Source organism: Pleurodeles waltl, chromosome 5, assembly GCF_031143425.1.
Source record: "Pleurodeles waltl isolate 20211129_DDA chromosome 5, aPleWal1.hap1.20221129, whole genome shotgun sequence".
In the NCBI taxonomy this organism is placed as follows: domain Eukaryota; kingdom Metazoa; phylum Chordata; class Amphibia; order Caudata; family Salamandridae; genus Pleurodeles; species Pleurodeles waltl.
Window position 1 is genome coordinate 1003006321 of NC_090444.1, and position 18258 is coordinate 1003024578.

Genomic DNA, 18258 nt, shown 5'->3' on the forward strand with positions numbered 1-18258 from the left:
CTGAGATGTATGAAATCTAGCTTTGTAATAGTTGTGTTTTATACATTGAGCCTGGGAAGTCGTTTGAGTGCAGTACATTCAGGTCTGTGGAACTAGCAACATATGTAGATCTTACAATTTGTATGGATGACCCCACGTGGAAATGTTCACTACCTGTTGGTAATTGGAATCTTCACCAATGTTGCAATCTCAGTCACATGATCGTTCCCTATTGATGTTACATCTTCAAGGTAATGTGTATTGATGCCAAATCTTGCCCTATGAAATGTAATGTACAATTCTTTGGATGACTTTACAGCAGACTTCATTACAACCCCCTGGAGAGACCATCTTGCACTTTTGCTATTAGCGGAACTACATGGACTCTGATATAATCCTCACTGCCCTTTGAAATACCCTGCCGCGACCTGAGATTTTCCCCATTAACTACCCCCCCCCCCCCCACACACGAAAAACTTCTGAAACGCTGACACATAACTGTCATACTGTTTAGGCGAGTTGGTTGTTCAACACCCTTACGGTGGATTAGCTACACTTTACATCTTTATGCTAGGTCAAAAGATTCAATGACCTGGTCAAGCATGGACTCCTGCGAAGGAAGAAATGCATTAGCCATGGTCTTATGTCTCTTTAGATTGAGTTTGACCTCCTAAAGAGCAAAGCCTTTTCACACCACCCCTCCCTGTGTTCTTTCAGGAATGCTTTTTTCTTTAAAAAGGCCTGCAATTTTTGCTCTGGTCACATTTGGTATGTATTCAAAGACATAAGTCAAATGTAAGGCTGTCTTCCAGCTTGGTTTTTCTTTCTTTGATTCAAAGATAAATTGTGAGAATGTTGCTGGATAAAGGGGTGTGAAGGGTGGTTTTTCCTAGTACATTTAAATGCACTGTACAAGTAATTGTAAACTGTATAGTTATTAGTAAAGCTATGTCTGTGCAAATTCAATAGTCATTTCAACTGAAAATAAGCGGTCTGTAATTGCAGTGTACTGCCATACCCTGCACTCTTAACTACACCACCAAAATCTATGCCACTGCACTCTACCCCATACACTACACCAATGCACTCTACATCAGTCAACAGTTAGACATTTTGCAGCTCCACTCTACCACCCCAATACACAACACTATGCCACTCCAGTCTATGCCATTAACTTTTAGCCATGCTGAACACCAACCACTCAGGTGTAACACACGAAGCATATGAGCTTAAGCAAATTAAATAACGCACAACTACTAAATCAATTTGTTTTTGCTTTATTTCAAAACTGTTTACTTCTTTTTAAAGTATTCTTCGATGACATCTTTGGCCTGAGATTCTTTGCCGTAATCCTGTAAATGAAAAATAAATGGGTCAGAAAACGAGTTACAATCAACGAATCCTCTTGAGTGGCATATTACAAAAAAAAAAAAAATATATATATATATATATATATATATATATATATAGGACCTCATTGGATGAAACTTTGTACCCTACAAAGCCTTTGCTTTTAAGTGTTTGGAAGAGGCAAGTTTGACACTTTTCTACACATATAGCTACATTAAGATAGTGATACTGATTTCTTACGAGACCTTCCCAGTATTCTGATTAATACAATTAACGTTTTTTGGTGGGGTGGGAGGGATAATAGCGACAACTATTGCATTTATAACTCAGTGCACTTAATATGTAGGAACAAATGCCCACCTACACTACGTATTTGATCTAGCTTCAAACTAAGTCCACTTGCATACCAGAATTAACACATTTACACTATACAATTAAACACATGAGGAAAAAACAAATTGGATGCTTTACAAAACTGCCCTCTAATCAGAAAAGGGGCATGTCCATCCACACTGGCGGCTGACCCTTTAGATGTTATTTAGGAGCTATATCCGGAGGATGCTGCATAGCTTAACCTGGTGCAAATGTTCCCATCCCCCCCCCCCCCCCCCCAACTCCCTGCCAAACCTCTGCTGTGGTCCATCCTGGCTAGTATGGGTAATTGGTTCCTCTAACTGAAGGCAAATGGCCTCAAAGCACAAAGCCTCCACTACTTTACAAAGTCAAATTATTTATTGATTAAGACCCCCAACAGGAATCAATGTAAAATGAAAGTTTTCGGAATCAAGCAGTAAAACAGTGTACAAATCCATAAGTCACAAAAAAAAAAAATTAAAAAAATAAACAAATCAGAAGAGACTTAACAAATTGAAACCCTAGCCTAAATACATTTTGGTAGACATAAAATTGAACATTATCTTTCGGGTTATCCTGATCTTAAAACAAAGGAATTATAATCCCAAAACAATAAAGTTATGTAACGGCAGTGCGCTACTAAGACATCAGGGCAAATATCGATTAGTTATCAAGTCCTGGAATCCTCGCTGACTAACCAGTCCTGTGGCTTATCTAGGCATCACGAGGTAGCACCCCTAACCAGAGTAACAATATTGTACATTTAATGCCCTTTTCTAGTTTCAACAATAATTTTCTGTATATATGTTTTATCTACAGCAGTCAACTGTATTTAATTTTAACTTCACAAAATCGCTGAGGTCACTAAAGTGACTCTCTGGATATACCAACTTAATATAAATCTAGTGCTAGAAAAAACTAAATTAGTTACCAAAGGTTAAGAGCTTGGGTAAAGTGCTAAAGCAGGCTACACAATTAGTGTGACAGCAAAATATGTACTCCATGCAACAGCCTAGCAACACGTTCTCAGGGAAATGGTACAAGTATGCTATACAAATAGCTTGCAGGGCATTACGTTCACATGCCAGTCTTGACTAGCAAGATGTACACAATAGTCACATCCTTATTAAGGAAGAGGTATCCCAATTCAACCAGCAACTTCTTGGCTGCAAGACTGATTTACTGTGATTTCAGTAAAACCTTCGGAAAGGACAGGCCGAGCCACTCATACAATTTAATAAGCTCATATGGAGGATAAACACGGCGATAAGCAATGCTTAGACAAGAGTGGTTACAGCACAAAAGAATATTGAATTTATCATGCTATACACTTTAGCAATTCGTGCCGTAGATAGAAGGCTTCGCTGAGACCAGCACACTGGCTGCAGGGATTTCCTACACTGGAGGTTTTGGCACACTTTTACCATCAGTGTGATACAATAATTTTTAACATGGACACTATATAAAAACAGTAAGTATTCCACAAATAAAGTGAGGTTTTTCCTCCAGTCAAAGCACCAGTGTGGCTGCTATCCTGCAATGCCGGTTTTTCAGATAAGAGAATCTACCCAACTGCTTAAAAAAAAAAAAAAAAAAAAAAAACACACTTTAATTTCATCAAATGAGAGCCAAGCTTAGGTTTGTCTTTCAAATTAACAGCATTTAAAACTTTAAATATGCCTAGTTGCATGCTTTCCGATCAAATGCGTAAACTGCGCCGCCTAAAATTTGGTATCACCCTATAACACTGTCTCCGTGTGTGTGTGTATATATATATATATATATATATATATAATATGTCACTTACCCAGTGTACACCTGTTCGTGGCATGTTGCGCTGCAGATTCACATGCTGCGCACTGTTCCTGCCATCTAATGTTGGGCATGGAGTGTTACAAGTTGTTTTTCTTCGAAGAAGTCTTTGAGTCACGGGACCGAGTGACTCCTCCCTTTCGGCTCCACTGCGCATGGGTGTCCACTCCATCTTAGATTGTTTTCCCACAAAGGGTGAGGTAGTTGTTAAAGTAAGAATACTAGAGGTGCCCATGCAATGGAGTAAATGTGTATGTACATAGCGTATTAAAGTGAAACAATTACATATATACAATTTTAATGCAACTAAAACGCATACAGGCTCCGGGGGGGGGGGGGGGGGGGGGGGGGGGGCGCATGTGAATCTGCAGCGCAACATGTCACGAACAGATGTACACTGGGTAAGTGACATTTTCCGTTCGATGCAGATATACATGCTGTGCATAGACTACAAAGCAGTAAACACCCCAAAAGCAGTGGTTAGCCTGTAGGAGTTTAAGTTGTCTGAAGTAATGTCCTTAGTACAGCCTGTCCTACTGTGGCTTGTTGTGCTGCTAACACATCTACACAGTAATGCTTAGTAAATGTATGAGGCGTAGACCAAATGGCTGCCTTACAAATCTATGTCATTGGTATAATACCAAGAAACTCCATTGTGGCGCCTTTTTTCCTAGTGGAATGTGCCCTTGGAGTAATGGGTAATTCTCTTAGCTTTTATGCAACAGGTTTGTATGCATTCGACTATCCATCTGTCAATGCCTTGTTTGGATATAGGGTTACCTGCATGTGGTGTTTGGAAAGCTATTGTTTTACAAAATTGTTTTGTTCTGTCAATATAATACATTAGTACTCTTTTTATATCTAACATATGTAATGCTCTTTCTGCTACTGAGTCTGGCTGTGGGAAGAAGACTGGGAGTTCAACCGTTTGGTTTAGGTGAAACGGAGATAGGACTTTTGGTAAGAATTGTGGATTTGTACAGAGAACCGCCTTATGTTTACATATTTGTATAAACTGTTCTTGAATAGTAAATGCCTGTATTTCGCTAACTCTTCTAAGTGAAGGGATGGCTATTAGAAAGGCTACTTTCAAAGTTAAAAATGGGATTTGACAAGAATGCATGGGTTCAAATGGTGGGCCCATGAGTCGTGTTAACACACTATTAAGGTTCCACGAAGGCACTGGTGGCGTCGTTGGGGGTATGATTCTTTTTTAGTCCTTCCATAAAGGCTTAGATAACTGTATTCTATTTTGTAGGTTTAATCTGCAGATAAGCAGATATTACAGTGAGATGTATTTTAATGGAAGAGAAGGCTAGATTGGACTTTTGTTAATGTAGTAAATAAATGACAATGTTGTGTGGAGGCGGCTAGTGGCGTAATCTGATTAGCCTGGTAGTAACAAACAAACCTTTTCCATTTGTTAGCATAACAATGTCTGGTTGTGGGTTTCCTAGCTTGTTTAATGACCTCCATACATTCTTTAGAAAGGTTTAGACTTCAGAGGCCAGATTGCTAGGTTGAGCGATGCTAGATTCTGGTTTCTGATCTGTTGATTGTGTTGACAAATCTGGTTTGTTTGGTAGTTTGATGTGAGGTACCACGGATAGGTCCGATTGGGGAGCCCAAATTAGTGCTATAAGTATTAGTTTGAGTTTGTTTTGACTCCGTTTGTTGACCAGATAAGGAATGAGCGGGAGGGGAAAAAGCGTAAGCAAATATCCCTGACCTGCTGACCCATAGAGTATTGCCCTTGGACTGAGGGTGTGGATACCTGGCGCGAAGTTTGTGCATTTTCTTATATTGCAAATAGATCTAGGTTTGGTGTCGTCCCTCAGCGGTCAAAGTGATCCTGTAGAGTCTGTGGATGTATTTCCCATTCGGAAGTTTGCCGTTGATCGACGGAGATTGTCCGCTAACTGATTTTGAATGCCTGGTAGGTATTGTGCTACCAGGCGAATGTTGAGAATTGCCCAATGCTTGTGCTAAGACACAGCTGTGACAAGTGTGTCCCTCCGTTTGTTTAGATAATACATTGTTGTCATATTGTCTGTCTTGACAAGAATGCGATTGTGGGCTAGAAGTGGCTGAAACATTTAATGCTAGAAATACCGGTAGCAGTTCCAAGTGATTTATGTGAAGTAGTTTTTGTTGATTGTCCCATTGACGACCCAACCATGGAAGCATCTGTTGTGATAATGGCGTGAGGCACTGGGTCTTGAAAAGGCTGCCCTTTGTTTAAATTTATAGGGTTCCACCATTGAAGCGAAGAGTGTGTTTGGCGGTGTATCAACACTAGATCTTGTAGTTGACCCAGTGCATGCGTCCATTTTTTTTGCTAGGCACGGTTGTAAGGGCCATATGTGTAGTCTTGAGTCTGGACAATAGCTACGCAGGAGGACATCATGCCTAGTAGTTTCATCACAAACCTTACTGTGTATTGTTGGTTTGGTTGCATGCTTGATCTTACATTTTGGAACGATTCAACTCTTGGTGGACTTGGAGTGGCAATTGCTCTTTGTGTGTTGCTCCCAAGTATTGTTGTATTTGGGATGGTTGTAGATGTGATTTTGGTAATTTATAGAAAACCCTAGTTTGTGTAGAGTATCTATGATGTATTGCGTGTGAAATTGACATTGTTGCTGAGTGTTGGCTTTTATTAGCCAATCGTCCAAATATAGGAATATGTGCATGTGCTGTCTCCTTATGACCTGATTCTACGGCTAGGCATTTTGTAAATACCCCGGGGGCTGTTATTCCGAACTGTAGCACTTTGAATTGATAATGTTTGCCTTGTATTACAAACCTGAGGTATTTTCTGTGAGCCGGATGGATGGGTATGTGAAAATAAGCATCCTTGAGATCCAGTGTTGTCATGTATTCCTTTTTTTAATAAGGGAACTACGTACTGAAGTGTTACCATGTGGAAATGATCTGATTTGATGAAGAGATTCAGTGTTCTGAGATCTATGATAGGCCTTAATGTTTTGCCTTTTTTGGAATAAGGAAATACAGGGAGTAAACGCCTGTTCCTGTCTGTTGATAGGGTACTAGCTCTATGGCTTGTTTTTGTAGCAGTTCTTGGACCTCTATATGTAATAGGTCTAAGTGTTGGAGACAATCTGTGCGGTTTTGGAGAACATCTGGAGGGAATGTTGTGAATTCTATGCAATAACCAATAACCATGTTGGATAATTGATAGGACCCACATGCCTGTGTTAGTGTCCCCAATTGTGGTAGTATTTGGTTAGCCGCTCCCCCCCCCCCCCCCCCACACTGGTGACAGGTGTTGAGGTAGAGTGACATTGAAGTCACTGTTTGCTAGGGCTTGGTTTGGCGGGCTGGAATTCATTTTTCGACCCTCGCAGTGATAGCTCTCCCCTTTACAGGCTCTTGGAAGGCCTGTTGTGCGTGCTTGAGCATGCCCTGTAGCATTGGCAGGCTTTGATAGGATGCGAGAGTGGATGCCAGAGTGTTGAAAAGGATGTCATCCTCCACTGGTTCCAAGTGCATTGTTACGCTGTGGAACGTAGCTGCCTTGGCTAGCACTTGCTGTACTGTCCTCTGGAGGTGAAGTCTTGGTTGGATAACACTCTGGGCTGTTGTACGATATAGGTGGATCGTACAGATCCCAGGCATCCGCATCATTTTGGGTCATCCCAGTATGTGTGGGTGACTGCATTGTCGGTGTACCCACTGGTGACAGGTGTGGTGATTGCAGTGGGATTGTTGTGGTGGTGACTTGTCTCTAACCACTTTGGTCGAAATTCTGTTTCTTGAAAGGCTAATTTTCTTTTCGATTTGAGGAGGGATGGTCTGTATCTTCCTTGTATCCTTCTGGATTTGTAAACTTTGTTGCGTTTGGTCAGGTTCTTCTACATCCAGATCTTGCTCAAATCTGTGCCTCTGAGCTTCATAGAAAGCCCTTGCTCCTCAATGTATGATGAGGGTTTCGGCTCTGAAGCCGGTTTTTACAGTACCGAAATTCCTAGCGCAATTGTCTTTCGGTTCCGAGGAGCTTTCAAGGCTTGCTTGACTATGCCGATTTGTTTTGGTGCCGGAATCTCAACCGGAGTTGGAAGTCTTCGGCAAATCTTTGGCCTTTTTCGGTGCCGATGTTATATGGTCACCTTCCTTTCTGTGGGTTGAGCCATGGCCTGCTGGTGGTGGTGTCCCCGTGGCCTTGAGTTTTTTTGGTGTGACCCTGGGTGTGGGACAGGGCAGGTTTACTCAGTTTGTTGCACTGTCTAGGGTCGTTCACTGTCTGATTCACCAGAGTCCGTTTCTTGGATGGAAATTATCTTCCTCAGACGTTGAAATCTTGTCTTGGGTTTGACACCATTTGTAGTCTTCTTGCGGGTTGCTCTCTCAAAGTTTTCTTCGATCGAAACGCTCAGTAAGCTTCACAAGTATCCGCTCTGTGTTCGGGCAACACACAGGTTACTGACCCAGTGCTGGTCTGTATAAGGATACTTGGCCTTGGCGTGACACTTAGGACAGAAACGGAAGGGGGTCTGGTCCATTAGTCTTTGACAACGGGTGCGGTCTGGCCAACCAGGCCTTGATGAAGACCAGAAGCCCCGAAGGGCCGCAGAAGAGGTCTTGATGTCGGTGCCGATACACTAAAACTAAACCGGTACCGAACGAGAATACCGACAAATGATACTTAGCTAACTTTCCTGATTCGAAATACAGAGCGAAGAGAAACACGTCCGAACCCGATGGCAGAAAGAAAACAATCTAAGATGGAGTCTACGCCCATGCACAATGGAGCCGAAAGGAAGGAGTCACTCAGTCCCGTGACTCGAAAAGACTTCGAAGAAAAACTTCTAACACTCCAAGCCCAACACTAGATGGCAGAAACAGTGCACAGCATGTGTATCTGCAGCTACACATGCCATCAAACATATATATAAATAAATAACGAAGGATACATTTTACTGGTGGGACTCCTTTTGGGTGTACTAAAGGAGACATTTAACAAGTTGGATTGCTGTTGTGAGAGTGTTGATTTTGAATGGTGTGCCAGCATGTTACTCTGCAGAGTAGTCTATAGTTTTGGGAAAAAGTTTCATACATCGGATGACACCAACTAATCTGCGAAGCAAATATAACTGTTAAAGGATCCATCACTTGTCCTATTGTGCAATTTTTCTACAGTAACGCAATAATTACTCAAAAGCTTACGGCTTAGAACAGCTTGTCTCAGTCTTCAGTGTGGTGCACAAACTAAGTTGTAGGAAAATCCCATCAGCAACAGAAGCTACGGACCCGCTATTCAAGAGACCGTGGTACAGAACTGACTGCTCCGATGCAAATTATGCTCAGTTAGAAATGCAGTACAACTTGAGAGCTCAAGAGTGAATAGGTACAGGATATACTAACTAGTGTGGAGCAACAAAAGTGAACAGAAAAATGACCTTAGGAACTTTGCAAAAATTATAACAACCTCAATGCATGAAATAATCTCCATGTTATCCTTCCAAATTATTTAACTGGACACAAACGAAGGAAATCCATGACTAAAGGAAAGGCACGTTCTTTGGTACCAGCTTTATTTCTTACTCGTTCAGTTAAACCATGTCGCCATTCTCAGGGACCATTAAAGTCACGTAGTTACTTTAAGGCTCGTATGATGGCTTTTTTTTCTTGCCAGCTGCTTAAATCCTCTGCATAACATTCTGTCAGCAGATTATTTGCTGGCTATCCCTACTAACCAACCTCAACCCCCTCCTCCCCAACACATTAAACAAGCATTGGCATAGCCAATAGGTCTCACCTTTGGATCCTTAAATATATTTAGCCATGCAGTACATTACACTGGCAGATGGAACATACTATAGCTGACAATATGCAACCAATGGTGACCCCTGCAGAGCACCAGTTTGTGGCTGAGATGTGCAGGTACTCAAATGTTTTGCAGCAGTAGTAGTAAGTGCAAGGACTCTCTTTCAAAATAAAGGGTAGGTAGTCGGTTCCAGACAAGACTACCCTATTAACAACACTTCCTGTTTCTGACCCACAAATGTCATTTTTGCAGTTTTAAATGCGAAGAGGTGTGGATCCACCCCCTCCCCCAATGGCCCCACCAGGATCTAGTTCAAGCTGATAACATGACAAATCAAATAAACTGTTGGATATAGCTTGCCAATCGAATTTCCAGAGGCATTGCGAGACTGGAAGCCTGGGCTCTGCTTCACCAAACCATTCTTTAGTTAAAGAGCTTAGTGCTTCGGTTTCTCTCGGACCCCAACATTTGGGTGAGCAGTACAGCCACCTTTAATTCCTTCTTCCCTTAGCGCTTGGGAAGGAAAAGTGTCAGAGGACAGAGTGATGCAGCAACAAATAATGAAGCGACAGAAGAGAAAAGGAAGATGGGGAAAGATCAGCTATAAATGGGGAGGTACAGGGAGGAGGGACCAAAGATACATCGAGTTTACCAGCTCTTCGGCTGAACTGTTTAAACTGATTACATTTGGGTTCCAGCCAACCACAGAATAAAGCACAGGGAATCGAATCAGCCAACTTAGTGTGCTGGCTGCCTTACTGTGTGTGAGAGCATTCATCCTTGTTACATGTGCACGGTCTTCAATGCCAGGGTCACTTTATTATACCTTTGCCACTGACATTTAATACATTTGCAATAGTCCGTGCACACATCATGAAAAGCATCTGCCTGCAATTAAGCTAAACTAAGACCAGCTCACCGTAACCAACCCCTGCAATGAAACGCCGAGTCCAAGGCGTTCCGCAACTCTAATCGAAGAGTACCAAGAACAGCTAGGACTCCAACTTCGGGGAACAGATGGCAACCTGCTCCATTAGTCACTATACACTGTAGTTATTTCTTGTGAACGTGCACTTAAGTTGTGGAACAGACCGTATTCAGTGTCAAATGGACCTCTTACCTACACGTTCGAAATGAGCCATTCTAAAACGAGGGGTGACCACCAGACTCGACGAAATATGTTTACGATTGCGCAATTCTTCTCGCATAATGAGCCCCAACAGACTAAACTAGCCCCCACCCACAAATCCCATAATAGTACGCAATTAATAGGATTTGCAATGGGTGCCAGACTGCGCTAAACACAATCCAAATGCCAGACAAAGCAAATAAACTAACTGGATGCCTTGTTGGCAAAGGCAATTTAAGAAGGGAGGGAAAAAAAAAAAACCACAACAAGTTCAGTCGGCACAGGCTAAATTCTTAACTCTTGAGCTTGGCATGAGACCTGGAGTGATTACAAAACAGTACTCATGTTGCCAAGTATTTTGGGATGAGGAATGAGTAGAACACAAAAATGAGAACTGCGGCTTTAAGCCAGATAACGGTAGACCTTTTCGGTGTGAAGGCGGATGAGATGCCTTCAGAATGAAGAAAACAAAATGACAACCCCAAAAGGCAGATAAGGACAGGCAGATGAAGAAAGGAACAGATAATTGAATCGATAGTCTGCATTTATTTACGGCTTGTCATTCCCTGCCTAACCAACTTTACACTGCAGCAAACCACGTTTAGGCAAATGTATTAAAGAATGGTCCTCCCATCTACAAGCCAAAAATCATAGCAGCAACTACCCCGCCCTCAGTCCCCCGGATGTCCAACTTCTTACCTACCTTATTCCCGAAGCCAGCTTGTTCGGAGCGGTGACAGGATTCAACAAACAGCAGAATAAAGAATATGTGCTTCAGCCCATCCCTTCACCTATAAAGACCAGGTCTTGCAATCCAATAACTAGAAGTTTTATAGATTTGTGAAGTTTTAAAATATATTTACCTTGACAACCACACAGCTGCAGCCAACTACTTTTCGGGGTTTGCCTTCTCGGTCAATTTTGCAGAGGCCAACCCACTCACCCAGCTTCTTATTGTCATCAACCTGCAAATGATAGACCGATGAAAAGCACTATACAAGCAAAAGTAATTATTTCAAAAAGAACGGCTGTAAAATCAGAAAAATTGGGTAACTAAAGGCTGCTCTCCTCACGGTACTCAGTAGAGGGAGCCAGGTAATCATGTACAGCAATTTAAGACGACAGTTAGAATGTGAAGCCAGACTATCCGCATGAGCATTGGTGCAGTGGTCAGTTTACTTGCAAAATCAGAGTATTAGCAAGACTGCAATGCAAAATTTGATGGGGAATGTGTGGAGCCGATGTCACCTTTCAAAAAGCATTACAAGGCAGTGCTGAACGGCCAAATAAAAAATTGCCACACCCTGCGAGTCCCCTGTATGTCCGGAATGCCAGAGTAAGTGTTGAGCTACCTGCTGTTGTAACATTAAGGCATGTAATAAAGAATTTCCCTCCTATTGAAGTTGCTCCAGGCTCCTGTATGAAGACCCTACACACTAAACCATTTATAAATGGTGCCCAAGCTGGTGCAAAGCGTTTTGTGCAGTTTTGCACCAAAAAATTATAAATAAGGCCCTTAATGCTCAAAGTGAAATGCTCCGAGATGGGGGCGTTCATAGTAGAACATAAGTAAAAATCATTAGACGTAGGTCTTGGACAATGCACAGCATTAGATAAATGGGAATTTTCTTTTCCAGTGCGAGTCAGTTGGTGCTGGAAGAAGAGAATGGGGTTGGCTGCTCAGTGGTTTAACTTGCATGTGAAACTGCATCAACAATAAACGTTTTTAAACTACAGGACAGGGTATAAAACTGGAGGCACTAGCTATATGGACTTTGACATCACGAAGGAGGGCAGTTGGTGGATTTGTCCATTAAAACAGGCCTGGAGATGTTGAATACTTCCCCCAAGGACTCCTAAGTGAAGTAGGACTACCAAGGACGTTTGACGGCATTTATGTAATTTGCATTATTACAAGTGTTCCTGTTAAGAAATGTGCCCCATTTCCCAGTATTGAGGCTCAATAGGTTGGGGAACAGTTTGGCTGGTCTTTGTAGCACCAGGAAGCTCCTTGGAGCAGTTGTGGCATCAAAACTTAACACTCATTCGCTGGCGATTCTCATGCGTTTGACCTATGCACCTTATAGATAAGGAACAATAACTGTCCGTGCAAGTTTTACTTCTGCCTGGAAATTGCAGTTTATAGTTAAGGTTGCGATGTGCTATATGCTTAATTTTGCAAGACAGGTTAGCACGTTTAAATTACCCACGCGGGGTGGGTATCACATTCTGAGATACAAGCGTATTCACGTGCATGGAAAGAAAGTACTGTGCTAGAGATCGTATTGAAGAGTAGCCCATGGTAGAGGAAGTCGAGAGAACTGAAGTACCTTTGAAGTGTTGCATAGGGGAGCGAGTACACAGTGGGTAAGAGAAGCACCCCGTATGAGAAGTTGCATGGGAAATCACCCATAGGTGAAAAAAACGGAGAAAAGTAGTTATCTCTGACAGTGTTGGGAAACTCATGTTTGAACATGTTGCAGAAACTGATTGCCATTTGTTTTCGGTGTCTGCATTACAGAGTTTAACAGATCGTTCTTGGGAATTGTGGTAGGTTTGAGACTGTAAATGAGTCCCTGTACTCTATACGAAGTAAGTTCTGTTCTTAGAAAGATGTACTTATTAACCTAGGTGCTCCAGACCCCAGTATAACTACCCTAACATTTGCCAAATACAAAGAGACCGATTACATTATAGTTTTCAACCGATCTTACAAATGAAATTGCAAAGGTTAACTTCATACTCACTTTAATCAAATTGATCTGGTGTTCAGCACACAGTGCTTCAACCAACTTGACATACATGGGCTCATCGCAGTTGGAAGCAAGTACACAAAGGTGAGCCTGGCGTCTAGAATAAAAGCACAAGCACAACACGTCAAGATTAACTGATCAATGAAAAAAGTATTTAAGTAAGCCGGCTTGTATTTCGAAAGGGCTGTAACTTCTTAATAACATCTCAAAAACTGAACAGCAACTTGACAATAGGAAATACCATTCCTGCACGCATGTAAAGTTACGTTAGTCTAATTATCTCATTTCCCCCATTTCTTGGCCCACTGTATGAGATTCAGCAACACATCCATCAAAATATGCAGTGTAAACACCAGGAAACAAAAAAATAATCCCCTATTAGTAGAACATATTTCGCAAACAAGTGTCTTTTCTTGTCACGACTGAGTTGAACCGAGTCAATGTTTACTCGAAATTCACTTTCCCAGCAACGTCTGTTAAAGCAACAAGCAGGGCAGCATGCACACCACAGAATGATCAACACAAAAAGTAACATTATCAAAACTCATCCATAACGAGGCCCAATGTGTATAGCCTCGAGTTCCACTTTTGATGAAAGTTAAACACATAGGAACCCAAAATATAACAACGTCTGGGCTCAGGCTCAAGACCATGAAATGGTCAAACTGTAGCTATGAAGGGTAAAAATGTATCCTGCCTACACCGCTTTTCACTCTAGTGTATTTCTTGAAACCTAAGTGTCTTGAATAGCAGGCCACAAAAATACGTGCTGTACGTTTGGGCAGAGTAAACCACCGATTGTCAGAGGAATGCTCTCACTCATAATTTGAGTGAAGGGGTATCCGACAATACAAACTCATCATTCCAACCGTGGCAGTACGTAAATCACTTCTAATGCTTGGAAAAACGAAGTGAAAAAATGGAACAGTTCAAAAAGAAAACTAAAATATCAACATACGGTGCGCGCACCCCACATACAACGTATGTCAACCACTAGACGATTTAGGGAATAAACTTACTTGTCCAGGGCCTTGGCAGCTTCACGAATGCCACGGGCTAATCCATCATGGATGAGTGCGGTCTTCAGCACCTCCTGCAGAGCAGTGTTGACATCCATTACACCTCCAGCAGCAATGCTGAAATATTTAAGAATTGTTATTTAAAAAAAATAAAAACAAATATTAATTCTGGCGATATTCACTGCTACAGCTCGTCAGAATTGTGTTGTCACTCATGATTAAGAGTGAAGGGGTATCCGACAAGAATTAAAATCATCATTTAGTCGCTGTAGCTTTGCATATATGTTAAAAGGCACCTGAAAATAACGTTTAAAAAAGCAGTAGGACAAATCTGGAGCTGCAGGACATATAAACAGCCAGTACAACCGAACCACGCTCGATAAAGTATGCCAAGTCATCAGATCCTTTACAAATCAACTACCATTACTGGCACCTTAACTAACGGTTAAGCAATACAAACCTCTTTAAAGGCTAGATTTATTATAAAGGGAAGGTTTGCAAAAAATGAGTTAATCACAAATTGGGTTTGGTGACAACTCTGTGCAAGCATACATGGCAACATGCCTTTGATAGTTGAAGTGTATAAACAAAAACATTTAAATAAATTCAAGTGGCATGGTTCCCGACTACCCTTCAGGGGAGCGGTGGAAAGGTTATTGGCCGCTCATTAACTTTATCATAGACAAAATAAAAACATAGTTTACAACAAGGGGCGCAGGAGGAAAAAAAAAAAAAAGAAAAAAAACAAACACACAATTCTGTGATGGCCAGGTCAGTCGACAAGGAGTAAAACATGCGTTAAATCTCGATATAGTTAAGCAACAGTAAACGTAAGAAGATTGGGAGCGCTAGATGTGACCAGAATTAAAACTCTAGGAAACAGTAAACATTTAGAAGAAACAGTCCTGCCTCACTTTGGTATTGGCCTGCTTCACTACTTAAAAAAAGATATTTGGCATTCCGTTGTCATACCATAACAAAACCAAGAATGAGCCCCAAACCCCCCCCCCCCCCAAAAAAAAAACATTTTAACGGTCCTCACGGTGACAGTGACCGATATAAATATGGGTTATGTCATTAACTAGCGAAATGCATTTATTCAGCACCTCGTTTCCACGAGAAGCCTATTCAGGTATACAACCGGCACGATATAGTTTACATTTTGAACCACAGTAAGAACCCACTGGGGGGGGGGAGAAACGGACTTAAATCATAAAGCAAAGCCCCCCTTAAACTGACCGGTATTTTAACTACCGGACAACCAAATACAAATAATATAGACCGGTTTCCAAACATACTTTCGCAAAATGGTAACAAAAACGTCGTTAGCAGGGAGACGTTTTAAAGTCATATTTAAATGGGAAAACGCAACAAGGAACAACTTGTACAGTGGACCGCCGCAGAGTAAAAAATAAAAAACTTTTTTTATCTCCTCTGGCTAGTCTGTCAGACGCAGGACACTGTCATTTAACAACCTGGCGCTATGGGACCCGCTACTAAAATACTGTTGCTTCGAAAGACAGGCTCACGCAAGAGAAAGCATTAAACACACAAACACCGCGGCGACCACTTAGCCCTTCAGCGTACCACCTTTTAGTTCCCTAATAGAATAGACTCACCCTTCCTCGGCCATCGTTGGACGGTTGTCGGGCGGGTTTCACCGGTCGAATCTCTAAAATATAGACATAAATGAACAGCATTGGTAAAAACAGTGCAAACAGAAAAACTGTCATGCTTACAGAGTATAGGATGGCAACAATCGAATATGGATACAGCCATAATACCAAAGGCCATAGACGCCATTGCTGTTCACTCACCATCAGCCACAAGGAAAGAGACAGAATGCTCGCTTACGTCAAACATATAGTCTTAGGGTGGACATAAATGACGGACTAACGCTATAACCCCCCCCTTTCCAAGTTTGTAAAAAACGATAAAAAAAACAACGGATGGCGGGTCGCTTCGAGTTTATTTCATATAACATCGACATCACTCAGATACACACTTTCAATATAACCATTATAAACAATTTTTAAACAATATAAAATGACACAATGTACATGAGAAGTTGCTAACAACACCAAGACGTTTCAGCAATAGATAAAGTAGATAAGCCTATACATTATATTTGATTAAAGTATGATCCTGCCTAGCTGCCCATGTCAGTAATATCATTATTCACGTATACTATCACACTACAACATGCCGTCTTTGTGGAGACTAAACGGCTGTGCCAGCAATACGTCCTTCTTTTGTTTCTAATCATGTTTTTTTTTTATTTATTTTTTTGCGGGCTTCGAACTGTGACTGCTAGGTGCGTCACCTCTATCACCAACCAATCAGCGCATTTGAGTTGTTTGCGATTCTGCCGTTGCAAAGACATGAGCAGGTCATCAAAGACCTATTCTGAATTTCTGGAATGAAGAAGAGCTGCCCAATGAAAGATGGCTGCTTCCATCGTAATGCAGGCGTGCAGGTATATACTCTAGAAGCATTGGATTAGTCTGCCCCTTTTTCTGAATTTTAGCATAAATGCCAACATTCCCCATGCAGGCGGGAGACTCCCAATTTTCTGAGCCAAGGTCCCAGTGCCGGAGGTTAATTCAAGTATTTCAGACATCACTTTTTGAGTCGAGCTTACTGCGAGGTATAACAGCCAAATACATTTTTTTCGACCTTTCGTATTAAAGAATTTTCGATTCTATTAAGGACAGGGAGGCGGAGATTATGCTTCTCTTTTTATGCTTTATTACAGAAAGCCCATTCTCACCCTCCAGAAATTCCCAATGGAATGTTTCGTCACACAATCCAGTTATATAATGTACAGTATCACAGTAATTTCACTTCAATTTAATAAATGATGTATACCACCTCCAACATGGCCATTCGGTCCGGGTGGGTGACATGTCCAAATGTCAGGCGGGATAATCCTCGCCTCCGTGTCCTTAATAGAATTGAAACTTTCCTTCAGGATAGCTAGAAAATTTCTCATTCTATGTCAGGACCGGAGGCGAGGATTATGCCTGTTCAAAGCTTACTCACTACCAGTGAGGCTGCCTCGTGGATCGGTTTAAAATAAAATCTTTTGAACGTAGACTCTGATGACTAGTCAGCTGCGTTCGTGATGTCTTCCAGCCTTCCCCCTACCTGGATGGCTTTCGAGGCCATCGCCCCCCGAGTGGAATGCGCTCCAAAGACTTGTACGTTGATGCCAGCTTCCATCAGAATCCATCTGACCCACCTGGCAATGGAGGGGGAAGAAACTGCTTTAAAAGGGTTCCTTAAGGAGATCAACTACTGACGTTCCCCCGGAGGCCGGAGTTCAGCCATCATTTCCTCATAAGCCTGCAGGCATCTTACTACACAGAGCTTGGGTCCTGGTCGAAAGCTGGATAAGTTACCGACCTGGTATTACATTTCATTCTTCTGGAGACCGTGAACGTTACTCCTTCTGGGGAAAACACTCTGGCTGAAACATCCAGCGCCCTCACATCCGAGACTCGCTTACACGAGATGAGGCATAACAAGATAGCCAGTTTCGCTGACAACTCTTTGCTTGAGAGATATCTGTTATCCTGCCAAGAGGACAGCAGTCGCAATACCAGGTTAACGTCCCACGATTCCGAATATCGGGGTTCAGGGGGATAGCTTAATCTGATACCCTTGAGTAGCTTGCACACCCACGGGTGTTCCCCCACTGGGCGATTGCTGATTGGGGGTGTTCCACCAAAATCGCTGATCGTGCCAAATTAATCGAGCAATACGCTTGGCCGGTCTCCGCCAGGTCTGCCAAGAAGTTTACGATGTCTGTAATTTGGGCCCCCATGGGATCAATGTGTCTTCCCACACACCAACAAGCCCAGCGATTCCAGGCCAATCTGTATGTTTTACAAGTGCTTGGGGCCCAGGCCTGTCTGATAAACTTTTCAGCCTGTTGCGAAAGTCTGTGGTCTGACCAACGAGACCTGAAATCCTCCAAGCCACCAGAGAGAGATGGCCCTGAAGGACCAGCAGATGAAAATGTCCCTCTGGGTTCAATAGAATGGACAGGAAGTTCGGTAGTAGAACCGGGAA

General features: G+C 42.2%; 1 protein-coding gene and 3 non-coding genes across 4 annotated transcripts; all 4 read right to left on the reverse strand.

Annotated features, from left to right (window-relative positions):
* Positions 1 to 1240: 1240 nt before the first annotated feature.
* RPS12 (ribosomal protein S12) lies at positions 1241 to 15953 on the reverse strand. Its single transcript, XM_069235170.1, has 5 exons — positions 15804 to 15953; positions 14185 to 14301; positions 13160 to 13262; positions 11276 to 11377; positions 1241 to 1331 (listed from the first exon to the last, which is right to left on the reverse strand). The coding sequence occupies exons 1-5, from the start codon at positions 15815 to 15817 to the stop codon at positions 1272 to 1274; spliced, it is 396 nt and encodes a 131-aa protein (XP_069091271.1). The 5' UTR covers positions 15818 to 15953; the 3' UTR covers positions 1241 to 1271.
* LOC138297994 (small nucleolar RNA SNORD100) lies at positions 11440 to 11522 on the reverse strand. Its single transcript, XR_011204525.1, has one exon. It is a non-coding gene; the product is annotated as a small nucleolar RNA SNORD100 (small nucleolar RNA).
* Positions 13962 to 14034, reverse strand: LOC138297937 (small nucleolar RNA SNORD101). Its single transcript, XR_011204476.1, has one exon. It is a non-coding gene; the product is annotated as a small nucleolar RNA SNORD101 (small nucleolar RNA).
* On the reverse strand, positions 14378 to 14449 carry LOC138297938 (small nucleolar RNA SNORD101). The gene has a single exon (XR_011204477.1). It is a non-coding gene; the product is annotated as a small nucleolar RNA SNORD101 (small nucleolar RNA).
* Positions 15954 to 18258: the final 2305 nt, after the last annotated feature.